Consider the following 17,347-nt stretch of genomic DNA (forward strand, 5'->3'; position numbering starts at 1 on the left):
AAAAGAATATAAGTTTAGTTTAGTTTTTTTAAGGAAATTTAATTGTTGCGTGTCACTAAGCTTGTTATCTGGTTTCAAATTATTTCTGATCGCTTACTTTGTTTTAATTGTTTTACTAGCAGGTAGGTAACTTATTAGTTTTGTGTTTCATTGTATTCTCTATTTGTCTAATTTACTTAAATGGTACCAAATATATTTATATATAGGATATGAAAGAGTCAAATAGACATAAGAGGACTTAACTGAGAATCGATTGGAGTTTTTTTTTCAATTATTATTTTATTTTTCTCAGGGTGTCATTAAAATTTTTTCTCTAATTATTGTTAATTAAGATTTACGGGCTGAGTAGAGTGGGACACGTTTACGAAGAGTCGTGGTGTGGTGGTGGTGACACTCGTATCGTTGATAGTATTGCAGGAATATTGCGAGCTTTTTGTTCTCCGAATAGTAAAAATCACAATACTTAATAAAGGACCTCCCGACAGAAGAGAACTTTCAACATAATATTCAAGTTATAACAAATTGTTTATTTAATGTTAAATATATGTGTACAATGCACACCTATATGAAAATTTTACTTTCTAAACCCCCACACATATTTGTAAACATGTCATACTCTATAAATTTGGAGCTAATATTGTAAACTACTTAGTATTTTTGTGGCTTTCTTATTGTGTCAATAATATTACCTAGTCTTCTAATTCAACGGCTAAACAAAGGTAGTTGGGAATGAATTTTAAAGTATGTCTTGTTTTAATTGTATATATAAACCCACCATAAAAACGTTGTCATAGAACGCATTACTCCACTAAGAAAGTTCATGATAAAACCTAAACCTATTTTACGTAATACATATTGACATTTCATTAGTTGCCAGTCTTAATTAGTTTTATTTTGTGTTTACAATATTACTTTTTTCAATGTAGGTGTACGATTAATAATTATTAGATTGACATATTTTTTTACTTGAGATTTTTTCCATTGATATTTTTTTATGAAAGGAATAATATTGTAGTATTATGGATTATTATAATAGTTGTACAAACCTATCATTAGTTATTTTGATAAGAAAACAATGTTCTACCACTAAGAAGTAATGATGGCATTTAGGTTAATATTTTTCTCTGAAACGCATGTGATTTTTTTCACATTAGTATACTATATCTTAGAATGTAATGCAAAGCATTCTCTTTTGCTCGTAAGATTGGAATTACTGTCATAATAGTCCAACTTTCGGTCCACGTCTAAATGCAGTAGACCTATGCATAACGCATCTCAGTTGAATTTAAATTTTAAAATTATTGTGGCTGGTTAAGGCCTCAATATTTTACTATAATAAACTTACTATTATTATAATCGTAAAAATTATGATAAAATATCTGTAAAAAGTAAATAACCAATTGCTGTGTGGAGCATATTATGGAACTCCACAATGTGGAGTTTATATTAACAGACTTTTTAGGAGGAATGGTTATTAGTCATTCGCCAAACTCATTTGATCCCTTGCACACATTGTGAAAAGAAAGCAACATCCATTTTTTTACAACCGCAGGATCAAACTTGCAAACCACAGCTTTAGAGGTGGACGCTTTACTAACTAGGCCACATTAAGACACAAAATACATACATATAAGTAATTCTCTTTTAAGCTCATCAATCACGATCTATGGCTACTACGTATTTGAGAATAAATCTGAATCATGCAACATCTTGTAAATGACATCAGCCAGTTAGTAAAAAAATTTAGATTGGTAAACGAATGATATTACCGGCTCGCAAAGACACTTCACATCAAGACTCATATAACAGAAAACCAAAATTAAATTTCTAACTCTCGCCAAGCCTATACTTGATATAAGATCTTCGATGATGTATAGATTGCCACCCATAAACTGCATGCATTATTGTGACTGTCTCACATGAGGAAGTGGGGCATCTCTCCATTGGGCGTGCCACATTTTAAGGATAAAAGACAACTCCTCGGTTAATAGAAGAAGAAACTGAAGTGATTGGATTGTGTGGAAAGACACAACATCCTCTAGGCTAAACATAGAGTGGAGACGCATAATGGGTTGTAGTGTTGACAATGAAATTTAATGTAAAAAGGTAAATTACCATTTTCCACATTGTGGATGTTATAACAACCTTTTTACGAAGAATAGTTATTACTCACCCAACTCATTGAATCCTGAATCCACAATTTTACAACTTGACTCTTTGCCATTACTTCGTCATGAGTATACCTTACTACTTTACTCCAACATAGTAACATCATCTATAAATACACTTACTTACATCATTGGCTCATTTGTGTCAAAGTTATCTCAGACACCATGCTTAACCAGTCATAATTTTAGTTTTAGTTATTCATATTTTAAAAACTCATCATTATGTTAGGGTCTATCTGTATTAAATGCTGCCTAATTTTTAGTAGTTGTACTTTTCATAGATTATAAAATTACTTAGCATTTATCGGGCCTCCTCGAAGGAGACAATATGAAGTAGTATTTGAAATTAGATTCTGCCATACTAGACTAATATGTATAATGAAATGTGATTTCGCTGTTAATACTTTCTTTTTACAATATATGTAATGATTAATTATAAGTGGCAATGATTTTACATTTGGCCTGTGCCAAAGTTTAAGAAATGATGTAATATTACAGTTCCATCTAGCCTGCAAACTTTTGGCCAGACTCTTGTATGTTCTACTTGTATTGCCAGACATTACTATCTTCACAAATGCACATGATGTAATTGACGCAGTCTCCCAATCTTGATGATTTTATTCATTACACTGTGCTGGCATTGTCGTATAGACCATAGTGCTTAGCGTTGTGTGTTTTCTTCCAATTGTCTTTGTCTGTAATTAGTCAATAGATATAGTTATGAATGGAGAATATTCTTTTCAGTGTAAATAATGTTCAGGTTTCCGAGACGGTAACATGTATGAAGCATGCTCTTGATTCCATTTTAGAGACCAGGCAGGGGATAATGTCCGAATAAGTTAAATAGTGTGAAGACCAGAAAGTCTGTAAACAGTATTCCTTTTTTATCCCAAATATAATGAGTAATATTGGTTCCTCATTACTAACTAATATTAGTTAATAGTTTTGAAGATATCTTTTCATTGTCTCGTGTCTAATGCATAACTAAGTTAACGCCAGCATAATACTCTATACCCATACTTTGATTTGAATAATACGGTGCTCAAGAAAGAGTAGTACTTGTCTGATCACTCAATATAATATTACGCAGATTATAAACTATTGAATATTTAATTTTTGTTAACATTTTCAGACAGGTGTGAACTGCACGCAAATATATGGCAGATTGATATAATAAGTGTTCTATTTATGAGACAATATTTCATTCATTCTGAAAATAAGTACGAGTGCTTATAATTTATCGTGCGTCTTGTATTTTTCATGAGTACCTACTATGTATGAATCCCGTGTGAAATTTATTTAATACTTCTCAAATAGAAACCAACAAAGAATGAGAAATTATTTTGAAATCATCACAGAATGACAGTGATGACAAAGTCAATCGAGTAAAATCCGAAGTTGACCATTTTGTTTTTTAATCACTCAAAAATAAATGAAAAGTTCTATTTTCCCATTTTATTAAACTTACAGCTATTATTTTCATTTTACCTAATGATAGAATACGTTGATTATTAGAAAAATTACAGTCATATTATGTATACATCAAGACGATGGGGTTACAGATATTCTTCAATTTACATTTCGCACTTGCAATTGAAATAAATATTTTGTAATAAAATTGACACTACAGTTGTCAATTAATCTTTCAATGTTGGTGATTCCTAACTTAGGACTTCAATTAAAAGGTAAAAATAAATAAACAATAAAATTAGCATTATCAATGGCACATAAAATTCTGAACTTTCCACAAAGAAAGAAAGAAAGAAAGAAAAATAAAAATATCAAGTCTCATTGTGGTATTTTAAAGCAAACTGCAAATTGAAGTCATTATCTTGCATAAAATCATGATTTAGTACATACATAGTTTGACTGTTAGGAATTCAATAATAGTAATGTACGTAATCAATATGGCTGCGCTAAGAAAAAAACATTGTACAATGCCAACAGGTAAAATGTTCAGGAAATGAAAAAAACGTAACTAAATACTACGTAAATCTATGGCCATCGATTTATGATCATATTGTTGCTCCCTATACTAAACTGTGTTTATCGACAACATACAGGTTCAAATTTCAATTCAAATGCCTACACTAGGTACATATAAATGTCAAAAATTGTTAACCAAAGTTATTTTGCCAACAATGGCTTGACATTATACACTGTTTATATTGTGGCAGCCAACTACATATAATTATGTTCAATGTGTATTCTATAATATATGATGCAGTTAAGTTATAGTGTTGCACTTTATCTACAGAAACTTCTCACAATGATTATTTTGCACTATGTAATTAGAATTAATAATTATTGCTCTTATAACAATGAATAAATTAATGTATTTCTTCAAGAAACTTTTATTATGTCTATATTATACTTTGTACAGCGCTCGAAATGGAAAAGTTTACGAACTGGAGCACTCGACAATTTTCTGAAGATATTTATGTGTATTTTATAAAAATAAGTGTGTTAGATTTTCTATTAAATAGCCAATCTAGCTCAGATGGTCAAAATATTTTCCACGAGCCGGAGTGATAATTTTACCGATTTCACGAGCCGGAACGGTGCTCCGGTGCTTTCTGGTCCATTTCGAGGCCTGACTTTATACATGCTTCTTCTACATATAGTTATTCTTAAAATGTAATTGTTTTTAATTATAAATGGGTCGCTGTCTGAATCACTGTTTTTCAAATTCTAAAATGTATTGTAGGCCGGCCAGTATTTGAATATCATCCAGTTATCTCAGTATGATATGGAAACTTTAACCAAAATATTAAGTTTTTATGGCCCGCTAGTCATTTGAGCCATAATGAATAGGTAGTTATTATATATTTTTGATATAATTTAATTGAATGGTAACACCGGATATTTTTTGAATATTTTGAAAGTTTTAGTGCCATAATAGATATTATTACATTAATCGTGATCTATTACAATTTCAACCACCTTCTCCTTTCTTTTAAAGTTTTTGACTATTTCAAAATAAACAACATATCCATTTGTTACAGATTTCAATAAGATATGTAATAGATATAAAATCTAAAAAACCTTTGTATCAAGTAAAAATAAATAATATTTTAATGGAAAGAAATAATTTTTGATCAATGTATTTCATTCTGTTTCACTTTTTTAAATAAACTTAATAGGCACTTTAAATAATTATTGTAATGTTATTGTAACAGTTTAAATACGGAATTATTATAAATTGGATTCGTGTAAGTACTTTTAAGATTCTGTAGTGGAATATTATAAACTGAAAAAATTAAATGTTTTTACCGGTATAACCCTACTGTTCTTATTTCGGTTGTATTATTTACCATTATCGGTATTTAATTTTCAATTCATGTATAAAAAATCAAAGAGAAATCATGAAATCCTATGATTGGTGGTTAAATATTTTATTTTTATAACTGTACCATTATTTAGATAAATATATTAGCAATTACAAAAGAATTACGTGTTTTACACCTATATTGCGAGTAACACCAGTTTTCCTAATACATAATTTATACATTACAGATAAAATTTACCACTGGCACCATTTTTAACTGGTGTGTCTTCGTCAGTTGTCACAAAGTATTTGACCATACTCTAACTAAGGTCATGGAGCGAAGTTGAATAATCTGATACCGTCAGCATATTAGTGTGGGTATGTGAGATAGAATGATCCCATGGATGTAAATGTCATTAGCAATACAACCGTTATGATTAGGTACTTGATAAAGTGGGTGGATTTCACCATTTGTTTCTGGTGAACATAACTTAAAAATCTCATAAAACTTATCAGAAAAAATAATCAGTGCATATTTATTCTGATTCTCTTCTCAAATCAAAATTTCATGACATTCCAGTGGATTCCTCGTGGACGTCATATTATCTGCCGTGTTTTGCTATTATAAAACGGTTGGGAACCCCTGTTTAATTGAAAGTAGTGGTGCGATGATTTAACTATAGTATGTATAACCATTATATCTTGGCTACAGACTTTATGGCGCTGTATGCAGTTGACAAGACTTTAGCGGGGGGATCTGGACTGTAAAAATACATCTGAAAGTGTGAGGGGAAACATAGTTCCACAGTTTGCTGCGAACACGTACGTAGTCATGATATGGTGGTAAGGCTATATCAGGGATGGCCATACATGAAGTCAACGATAACCACATTCTGGATTTTAATATATATAAAGAGCTACACCATAGTCTCACATTCTCAAATAGTTTTAAATACACAAATTCATATTTAATACGCGCATCTTGTCACTTACAACATTTAGAAAGGAAAACTTGCTAAAATACATTAAGTATAATGGGGAAAGAAAATACCTATATTTTTATCAAGAGACATTGGGAGCTGCACTTAATGCAACGGAGCCGCATTTGCCCACGTCGGCTATATTGATGTCAGTACTTATGATTCTTGAATACTTTAGTACTTTCGTATCAATACTTTTATCGGTATGTACTTGGTAGAAATTAACATTTTGTGAATGAATCAGATACGGGGCAGTACATAATATTAATGCAATCAATTTGTATTTGAAAACAAAATATATATGATCTCCAGTGGGTGGGTCTAGCAAGAACATTTTGCGATATTTTAAAAGAGAATCAAATGGATCTTTTAATGTTTGTCTTTCCAACGAGCCATTTGGAATCAGTTTAGGAATATTGATCATAATAGTAAATCATGCAACATTGATAAAAATTTCTTATATAGTACTATGGTTAAGAATATTTCCCTGGATTTCATCAGCTTTATGTTCGATGTGATCCATGAGCTTCGCATGCCTCTGGTGAAGCTCCATCTCCAATTGTAGAGTGAACTCTACATCCTTGCAGAACTTTCTCGCCTGTTTGTTGATTTTATCGATGTCCGGTTTGGCCTTCAAAAATTCAATATCCTTGTCGCTCAGCAAAGAAAGGCTTTTTTCAATGGTTCTCTTTTGTGGCTTTACGTGTTTCAATTTCCTGAAATTAGAGATGTATTACACAAGTTATTTACTATCTACCTATTTTAATGGATCATGATACATAAGAAAATAATTTAAATTTTAAGATTAAAAAACGTTTGGTATCAAAAACTCTGGTAAGTAATATGAGACTGATAACAGTAGATGGGACATCTTAAACATTAAATCTACTCAACCCTATAATTGGACTGACAATCGCTTCTCTTGCATGTTTATGTGTATAAAAGCAAAATAACAGGATAATATGTAATACGTTGGTGACATTATTTTCCACGTCAAAAAGTAAAATAATGACATTAATTTGTCTAGAGTACAAAATTCTATGCAATAGATATAGTATGAGGTGTTTGAAGAAGTACCTGAGTGCGTCGTCTCTGTTCCCACTACAATACTGGTAGCATAGTTAATTAACCATTTTCGCTCATACGAGAAACATGGTCATCCACAGAGTGATGGTTTTATTAAATTTCTTTTTCAGCAAATAATTTGTTAGACATTCAGTCAAACTATTGAAATTAAACACACATTGAAAAACAACATGCATTTTTCCTAACCACTTGAAACTGCAGTCACTCTACCAACTCAGCCCCTGTGAGTGCACCAATGGTAGGTACTAATAGAAAACAATTGAATTACTTACCATTGTAATTCTACAAATTCTTTTTTTTTTTCGGTGTACATCAATTTCCATGCATCCTTCTCAGCTTTTAGTTTATCATGATATCTGAAACGACAATAATTTTTGATATAATAATCATAACCAATAGGCCACAGTCATACCAATACTAATAAAATCCTACGCTAACTTATTCTAATCATCTCTGGCCTTAGCTTTATACTTCTAGATATTTCATCCAAACTAAAAATATATTGATCCAGCCTCTCGGTTCCACTGCATGACGGCTGTTGTCTAATGACATATTCAACCCGATGCCATTTCTCTAGTTTGGTGACATCTTTTGAATTGTGTACTCTAATCTACTTCCTCGACCATTGGTGTCATTTGTGATCTTTCCATAATATTACGTCCAAAATAAACCTTTCCATACCAAATTAATACTGTTAATTTTAATATACCTACTTACTCTACATCAGTGGCGAAGGGTGGAGGTAGGCTGTTAAGATTCGCTATAAATAGTGCACACTAAACTTTTTTAGTCATATGTATTTGTTTTTATTGAACTAAGACTACAATTTACAGATGGTGTTAGTTAGTTTTTAAAAATCAACTAAACCCTGCCTAAACGAAACCATAATAGTTTTAGTCTAATTTGGGCAATACGACAAAATTGTGCACACTTTTTCATTCATAGTTATTTGTTTTCGTTGGATTAAAAATACATATTGCACATATTCTTGGTTATTTTTTTTAAATTCATTAAGCCCTGCCTAAACCAAACTATAATATATATAAAATATTATTCTATTTATAAAATATTCAAAGTTATGTATTTTTTAATTGCATAATTTTAGATATTTTATAGATATACATGTATTTTTTGACTATATCTATTATGGCTTGGTTTCTCAGGGTTTAATTGAATTTTAAAAACTAACCAACATTATCTGTAAATTGTAGTCTTATTTCAACGAAAACAAATATCCATGTCTGAAAAAGTTTAATGTGCACTGTTTATGGCGGATCTTAACAGCCTACCTCCACCCTTCGCCACTGCTCTACATAATATATTACAAATTTAGTTTGATTAATTTCTTTATGTATAAGGTGTCCTCATTATCCGAGGATTTGTTATCCGAGTCCCTGCAATTACGAATTTGCAGGGAAATGCAAAAAAAACTATGATAACACAAGCACAATAATTGCTTACAGTCGTGTCACATGTCTTTTTCTTTACTAAACGTGTCCTATTATTACTTTCGGTCCCAATTCTCCTGTATGTAATATTTTACAGAATTGTCATCTTTAATAACCATTATGAAGTTGGTATCAAGACGATGTAATATATAATATCTAATTATCTGTATATTGTATAGTTCCTAACTGTCCTAAGACTGGCCCTTTAAGCCTTAAGAGGCCTTAAGAGAAGCCCTTTGTACGGGAACTTGTATGTGAAGTTTAATTCAGCGGCGTCGATTCAACTCGTCCCTTTTTTATACATATAAGCATTAGAATTAATTTAGTATACCTATATTATTCAATTTAGCGCCTGTACGTTTTCACACACAGATTTATATAATTTCAAAAAACTGTGGCTTAATTAAAATTTCTATTCATTGAAACCAATAATGGTAATTATGCCGCAGATGCCCACATGAGCTTTTATAGTGTTTTTTTTAGTTTATTCCATGTAGACAATTATAATAAATACATTTTTCTATCCAATCCAATAATTGTTAATTTAAAATTTGTATTATTTGTAAAATTAATCATTATCACAAATTAATAGTATATTAGGTTGGGGTAGGTTAGGTTAGATTAAGTTAGGTTAGGTTAAGTTAGGTTAGGTTTGGTTTGGTCTAAAAATAAAGTTATAAAATCTCATGCGGGCATCTGCGGCATATTTACCCCAATAATTATTGGTTATCACTACAATAGTTTAATTTATATTATAACGTCAAAACCCTAAGTAGGTATTAATAATTCTACAATCGCACCACCAGGTCTATAATTGGCATTGTTTGCTACAATGTTTCAATGCTAGCAAAAATATCACTAACACTGCAAATCGTTATTGCCGTACCCATGGTGCCACTTATAGACTAATTGGTGTTACTGTGGAACGATTTACCTCTAAATATAATAATATTATCAATCAACCAAAAAGTATTATAACAACTTACATTTTTAATTTATGTTCCTCCAATTTTCGCTCCTCTAGTTTATCTTCCTCTAATTTTACCGCTTCTTCTACATCTGGCACAGAATTATCAAATGCCTGTGGTGCTGGTACTGTAAAGGTTATCAGAATAATTTTATCATGCCATTGTAATGACTGTTTTCCATCATTGCGTCATTTGAAATAGATACATAAAATTATTATTAAGATAAAACTAGGAACTCACTAATAGATTCTCGTTTTTCGAAAAATGTAGATCTTCGACGTTTCTCTTTGGGTGGAGAAAAAACTATAATCATTTCTGCATTTAGAGCATCTGCATCCATTTTTGTTTGTTTTAATTAATCTATTGTGGTCATTAAATTTAAGATCAACAGTATCGCAAAATAGACAATTTAATATCGTACTTAACTAAACTTAAACAAACGCAAAACAATATTTTGTTTGTAAAAATTTGACAGCTGCAAACTGACAAACTTTTGAATTATAATAAAAGTGTTGCCCGCTATTAAATTTTTATACACATGCATGCAAAAAAATATTTTTGTCAAGATAGTTCAAGGTTTACTTTGTTATGCCGGCGCTCCATTGGCACGCAAGTCAGACGATTTACAGTCTTCGGACTTTTTTTTCGCGTGGAGCACCCCAGGTCTGCGGACTTTTTAATCCGCAGACCAGGCTCGTTGGATTTCAAACATGTTTGATATTTTACTCGCCGAGCCGCTGAAATTCGTACGTTCACCACGCTTTACCGTCACATTATTTATATCTATGCCGACGGACGACAGCGCCATCATTATTTTACTGTCATTCAAAGTGTTCGGACATCTCACATCGATAACAACAATGGTAGATCTACGAGTGCATTCGAAAAGTTTCTTGGAAGATTTTATTAGTTGTTTTAAAGACAACCCATCGTTGTGGAAGACGACCAGCCCACTATACAAGAATCGTGATGCCAAGTCCTTGGCGTATGCGGAACTTTTGGAGATTTTAATCAAGGTGGAGCCGCAGGCAAGGGTCGACGATGTTAAAAAGAAAATACAGACATTGAGGTCGGGTTACAGAAAGGATAGAAATAAAGTAAGGACATCATATCGAAGCGGAGCCGGCACAGACGCAGTTTATCTACCCAAACTGTGGTACTATAGAAATTTGGAGTTCTTGAACGACCAAATGGAAGGTACGTAGGAATGCTTTAAAGCTATTTATTATACACGTGCAGATTATGAAATTGTCGTACCTAGCTCTGAAAGTGACATCGCATTAGATTAGCTACTATTAAGCAATTAAAACATACAGCTATGAATCATTTCTAGTCACAATAAAATTATTTATTCTTTGCTGAGGTAAGTAAGAAATAATAATATATAGGTACGATCATGGCGGTGGAAGCGCGGCTTATTGAGTCGTGGTCGGGTCCCAGGTTCAAATCCTGGGTCTGACAAGTACACATTGAATTTCAATTTGTGTATGAGTCAGAGTATGGACCTAATATGTTGAGCAAGTGGCTGACATCCATTTCTCGTAAAAACAAAATCTGTCAATACAAACCTCCACTCCGTGGAGGTCCATATTATGATCGGACATGGTCGAAAGAAGAAGAAAAGAAATGATCATAAAATCAAAAATCGCTCGAGTTAGGTTCCTTCAGAGACAATCAATAAATCGTCAATCATCAATCAAAATTAATGGTACAGTTTGGTTATGAGGAATACAGCGGAAAACACATTTTGAAAATACCCGATATACTGGATTACACCAATTATACCAATATCAATATTAACCGTATGAAGGAATGGGTACTTAGGGGAGAGATAATAAAAAACAAGTTTGAGTATTATGTTGTATTTTAACAATTTACATTTTGTTTTACAGAATCGAGCTCAATATCCAGCATGGTGGACGATTTGGAAAACATGTCTCCTGATGAGAGTTACTCCAACTCGTTAAACAACGAAGATTGTATTGAGGTAAAACATTTTAACTAAATTGTTACATTGGTTTAATTTATCTATTGCTTATCATACTTTCTTGCCATGTGACAGCCCCGGTAGTATTAAAATATTTTTCGAAATCTCCTCGCGCTTTCTTAGCATTGGCAGTGGCATTGGCAAATGCCAAAAACATTTTCTATAATTCGCCTGGCTCTGCATGTCCGATAATTATATATTCTTTTACTGTGATTTAATTGCCTTTGTGAATACGGCTTTATGAAATCGTTACGTAATGCAAAGGCTTCATCGCCAATATAAACAAATGGCAGTGCATCAGAATTAGCAGTAGGTTTTTTTGGTGCAGGTATTTTTAATCTGCCTTCGTCTAAACGTTTGAAAAAATCAGATTTTCTCAGTACGCCTCCATCAGAAATACGTCCATTTGTTCCAACATCAACATAAATAAATTCATAATTAGCATTTGCAATCGCCATCAAAACAATGCTGTGGAAATGTTTGTAATTATAAAAGTGGGAGCCGGCGCCTGCAGGTGGCACGATTGCAATGTGTTTCCCATCAACTGCGCCCAGGCAATTTGGAAATTGCCATTTACTATTAAATTCTTCTGCAATCGTCTCCATTTCTTCGTGCGTATCAGGGAACTGCAACAAAAAATAATCAACATTTTATTTACAGATAGAATATTCGCCTTCAACATCCACGTTGTCGACTACTCCAAGGTCGAATCTCAATAGAGCACCAGAACCCCCATCGTTCAAACGAAAAAAATCGAATGATAGTGCCAACAAAGTGTTAGAATTAATCACCGACAAACTAAGCAAGACTGAAGATGAATTTGATGTTTTTGGCAAAATGATGGCCATGAAACTACGATCGATGTCACAGGGACAAAGTGACAAAATAACGCCAGCAACTACTGTTCATACTCAACCAGTTTATCGTATATTAAGCAAAAATGTACAAAAGCCGGTATAATAAATTAATGTTTTTTGTATGAATAAATATCTTGTAAAAATATTTGTTTTTTTGTTTGTTTTTATGCCTATAAACCTTAGCTTAAGCGATACAACAAATGGTAAGTATTTGAGCTATGTTAGCAAACCTATATTATTATGTGGCCTCATTTAGAAATCAAATTCCATGCTTGCTTTTCGAAGAATATGACTAGTATTACAATACATTCAACAGGAATAATTAAGCAGCTTGCTTACAGCCTATATGGAGAGTCCTGGCTAGGTACAGCATTCTAATGGTCTATTGAATATTTAGCATGTCAACGATGGCCTTATTTGTGACTATATATATACCTATCTCAAATGCATCTTGTCTGCCATTCTTATGATGTTGCCGTCTATGATTTATATAGGTAAAACAATCCACTAAACGTTCACTTTATAAGACCAACCAATGTCTACTTGTTAATGATATATTTGTAAATTTGCCCAACTTTATTAGATGACGTATAATATAATACACACCTTGAAATATTCTCCTTTCAAAACGTCAATGATGACTTGGCAAGTTTCGGGAATTATCTTGCCCAGAGTTTGTCTTCCAATCGCAGTTCTATAATGCAAGTCAGTGAATGTTCCGCCGGCAGCCAAAAATCGCAGGGTTGCACATAATCTATCATGAGGAGAAATAGCTTCCCTCATCATAGTATTTTTTTTTTTTAATAAATGGGGAGACCAAATTATACAGTTCTGTGTATACATCCTCCGACATTCGCAAATAATTGCGGAAATCGCTCGGTTGCAAACGCAATTCTCGTATTAAATTTGTGTGGGATAATGTCGTTCGTTTCCTTATCCAATGTTTCACCCAGTATTTGTGTACCCTTTGCTTCGTTATTACATTATCTGCCACCCAATAACCCAAAAAACATAAAACGTCGGTATCATTTAACGCCATCACGATTTAACTGTCAGATATACGTATATTATCTATGCTGTCAAAGTCGACTGTTTTACTCGTCAAATTAATTATATACTCGTTTCGTTGAACGTCTGTTGGCCAGTAGCAGAACGTAGAAAAATCTGAAGACTTATTGTCGTCGGACTTTTGGCTCGCCAATGGAGCGCTGGCATTAGACTTTATACATGACAAAATAATTGGAATAGTTTCACACAATCACTGCTGACCTGTTAATTAATATTTAATTACCACATTTAAATAGCATGTTAATTATATCTAATGGGCAGTCGTGGTGTCAGCACTAAATGAGTTAAACATAATGAAAGGAGTTTTACCTCTAGATCTACCATCGTAATGCCAGCGCTCCATTGGCGAGCCAAAAGTCCGACGACAATAAGTCTACAGATTTTTCTACGTTCTGCTACTGGCCAACAGACGTTCAACGAAACGAGTATATAATTAATTTGACGAGTAAAACAGTCGACTTTGACAGCATAGATAATATACGTATATCTGACAGTTAAATCGTGATGGCGTTAAATGATACCGACGTTTTATGTTTTTTGGGTTATTGGGTGGCAGATAATGTAATAACGAAGCAAAGGGTACACAAATACTGGGTGAAACATTGGATAAGGAAACGAACGACATTATCCCACACAAATTTAATACGAGAATTGCGTTTGCAACCGAGCGATTTCCGCAATTATTTGCGAATGTCGGAGGATGTATACACAGAACTGTATAATTTGGTCTCCCCATTTATTAAAAAAAAAAATACTATGATGAGGGAAGCTATTTCTCCTCATGATAGATTATGTGCAACCCTGCGATTTTTGGCTGCCGGCGGAACATTCACTGACTTGCATTATAGAACTGCGATTGGAAGACAAACTCTGGGCAAGATAATTCCCGAAACTTGCCAAGTCATCATTGACGTTTTGAAAGGAGAATATTTCAAGGTGTGTATTATATTATACGTCATCTAATAAAGTTGGGCAAATTTACAAATATATCATTAAAAGTAGACATTGGTTGGTCTTATAAAGTGAACGCTTAGTGGATTGTTTTACCTATATAAATCATAGACGGCAACATCATAAGAATGGCAGACAAGATGCATTTGAGATAGGTATATATATAGTCACAAATAAGGCCAAATATTCAATAGACCATTAGAATGCTGTACCTAGCCAGGACTCTCCATATAGGCTGTAAGCAAGCTGCTTAATTATTCCTGTTGAATGTATTGTAATACTAGTCATATTCTTCGAAAAGCAAGCATGGAATTTGATTTCTAAATGAGGCCACATAATAATATAGGTTTGCTAACATAGCTCAAATACTTACCATTTGTTGTATCGCTTAAGCTAAGGTTTATAGGCATAAAAACAAACAAAAAAACAAATATTTTTACAAGATATTTATTCATACAAAAAACATTAATTTATTATACCGGCTTTTGTACATTTTTGCTTAATATACGATAAACTGGTTGAGTATGAACAGTAGTTGCTGGCATTATTTTGTCACTTTGTCCCATTAAGGCAACTTCATGCATCAGCTTCTCGGCCAGCAATCTTTGTCCCTGTGACATCGATCGTAGTTTCATGGCCATCATTTTGCCAAAAACATCAAATTCATCTTCAGTCTTGCTTAGTTTGTCGGTGATTAATTCTAACACTTTGTTGGCGCTATCATTCGATTTTTTTCGTTTGAACGATGGGGGTTCTGGTGCTCTATTGAGATTCGACCTTGGAGTAGTCGACAATGTGGATGTTGAAGGCGAATATTCTATCTGTAAATAAAATGTTGATTATTTTTTGTTGCAGTTCCCTGATACGCACGAAGAAATGGAGACGATTGCAGAAGAATTTAATAGTAAATGGCAATTTCCAAATTGCCTGGGCGCAGTTGATGGGAAACACATTGCAATCGTGCCACCTGCAGGCGCCGGCTCCCACTTTTATAATTACAAACATTTCCACAGCATTGTTTTGATGGCGATTGCAAATGCTAATTATGAATTTATTTATGTTGATGTTGGAACAAATGGACGTATTTCTGATGGAGGCGTACTGAGAAAATCTGATTTTTTCAAACGTTTAGACGAAGGCAGATTAAAAATACCTGCACCAAAAAAACCTACTGCTAATTCTGATGCACTGCCATTTGTTTATATTGGCGATGAAGCCTTTGCATTACGTAACGATTTCATAAAGCCGTATTCACAAAGGCAATTAAATCACAGTAAAAGAATATATAATTATCGGACATGCAGAGCCAGGCGAATTATAGAAAATGTTTTTGGCATTTGCCAATGCCACTGCCAATGCTAAGAAAGCGCGAGGAGATTTCGAAAAATATTTTAATACTACCGGGGCTGTCACATGGCAAGAAAGTATGATAAGCAATAGATAAATTAAACCAATGTAACAATTTAGTTAAAATGTTTTACCTCAATACAATCTTCGTTGTTTAACGAGTTGGAGTAACTCTCATCAGGAGACATGTTTTCCAAATCGTCCACCATGCTGGATATTGAGCTCGATTCTGTAAAACAAAATGTAAATTGTTAAAATACAACATAATACTCAAACTTGTTTTTTATTATCTCTCCCCTAAGTACCCATTCCTTCATACGGTTAATATTGATATTGGTATAATTGGTGTAATCCAGTATATCGGGTATTTTCAAAATGTGTTTTCCGCTGTATTCCTCATAACCAAACTGTACCATTAATTTTGATTGATGATTGACGATTTATTGATTGTCTCTGAAGGAACCTAACTCGAGCGATTTTTGATTTTATGATCATTTCTTTTCTTCTTCTTTCGACCATGTCCGATCATAATATGGACCTCCACGGAGTGGAGGTTTGTATTGACAGATTTTGTTTTTACGAGAAATGGATGTCAGCCACTTGCTCAACATATTAGGTCCATACTCTGACTCATACACAAATTGAAATTCAATGTGTACTTGTCAGACCCAGGATTTGAACCTGGGACCCGACCACGACTCAATAAGCCGCGCTTCCACCGCCATGATCGTACCTATATATTATTATTTCTTACTTACCTCAGCAAAGAATAAATAATTTTATTGTGACTAGAAATGATTCATAGCTGTATGTTTTAATTGCTTAATAGTAGCTAATCTAATGCGATGTCACTTTCAGAGCTAGGTACGACAATTTCATAATCTGCACGTGTATAATAAATAGCTTTAAAGCATTCCTACGTACCTTCCATTTGGTCGTTCAAGAACTCCAAATTTCTATAGTACCACAGTTTGGGTAGATAAACTGCGTCTGTGCCGGCTCCGCTTCGATATGATGTCCTTACTTTATTTCTATCCTTTCTGTAACCCGACCTCAATGTCTGTATTTTCTTTTTAACATCGTCGACCCTTGCCTGCGGCTCCACCTTGATTAAAATCTCCAAAAGTTCCGCATACGCCAAGGACTTGGCATCACGATTCTTGTATAGTGGGCTGGTCGTCTTCCACAACGATGGGTTGTCTTTAAAACAACTAATAAA

The 17,347-nt window shown here is 33.2% G+C and overlaps 1 protein-coding gene and 1 long non-coding RNA gene across 2 annotated transcripts; both read right to left on the reverse strand.

Annotated features, from left to right (window-relative positions):
• Nucleotides 1-5,546: 5,546 nt before the first annotated feature.
• Nucleotides 5,547-10,418, reverse strand: LOC147071877 (uncharacterized). Its single transcript, XM_085947405.1, has 4 exons — nucleotides 10,159-10,418; nucleotides 9,937-10,045; nucleotides 7,775-7,858; nucleotides 5,547-7,132 (listed from the first exon to the last, which is right to left on the reverse strand). Exons 1-4 carry the CDS (start codon nucleotides 10,256-10,258, stop codon nucleotides 6,874-6,876), a joined length of 552 nt encoding a protein of 183 aa, XP_085803531.1. The 5' UTR covers nucleotides 10,259-10,418; the 3' UTR covers nucleotides 5,547-6,873.
• A 1,349-nt stretch (nucleotides 10,419-11,767) lies between these two features.
• Nucleotides 11,768-13,442, reverse strand: LOC147071878 (uncharacterized). The gene is made up of 3 exons (XR_015070674.1): nucleotides 13,369-13,442; nucleotides 12,159-12,531; nucleotides 11,768-11,919 (listed from the first exon to the last, which is right to left on the reverse strand). It is a non-coding gene; the product is annotated as an uncharacterized LOC147071878 (long non-coding RNA).
• Between the last annotated feature and the right edge of the window lie 3,905 nt (nucleotides 13,443-17,347).

Source organism: Rhyacophila brunnea, unplaced genomic scaffold (genome assembly GCF_057557595.1).
Source record: "Rhyacophila brunnea isolate RB1 unplaced genomic scaffold, BYU_Rbru_1.0 scaffold_2, whole genome shotgun sequence".
NCBI lineage: Eukaryota > Metazoa > Arthropoda > Insecta > Trichoptera > Rhyacophilidae > Rhyacophila > Rhyacophila brunnea.

What these genes read in the sequence shown, in the direction of transcription:
- LOC147071877 (XM_085947405.1), bottom strand. Translation starts at nt 10,258, where the DNA reads ATGGATGCAGATGCTCTAAATGCAGAAATGATTATAGTTTTTTCTCCA. An exon ending in CGAAAAACGAGAATCTATTA is followed by an intron (nt 10,046 to 10,158) that starts GTGAGTTCCTAG and finishes TAACCTTTACAG; the next exon opens with TACCAGCACCACAGGCATTT. An exon ending in GAGGAACATAAATTAAAAAT is followed by an intron (nt 7,859 to 9,936) that starts GTAAGTTGTTAT and finishes TTGTCGTTTCAG; the next exon opens with ATATCATGATAAACTAAAAG.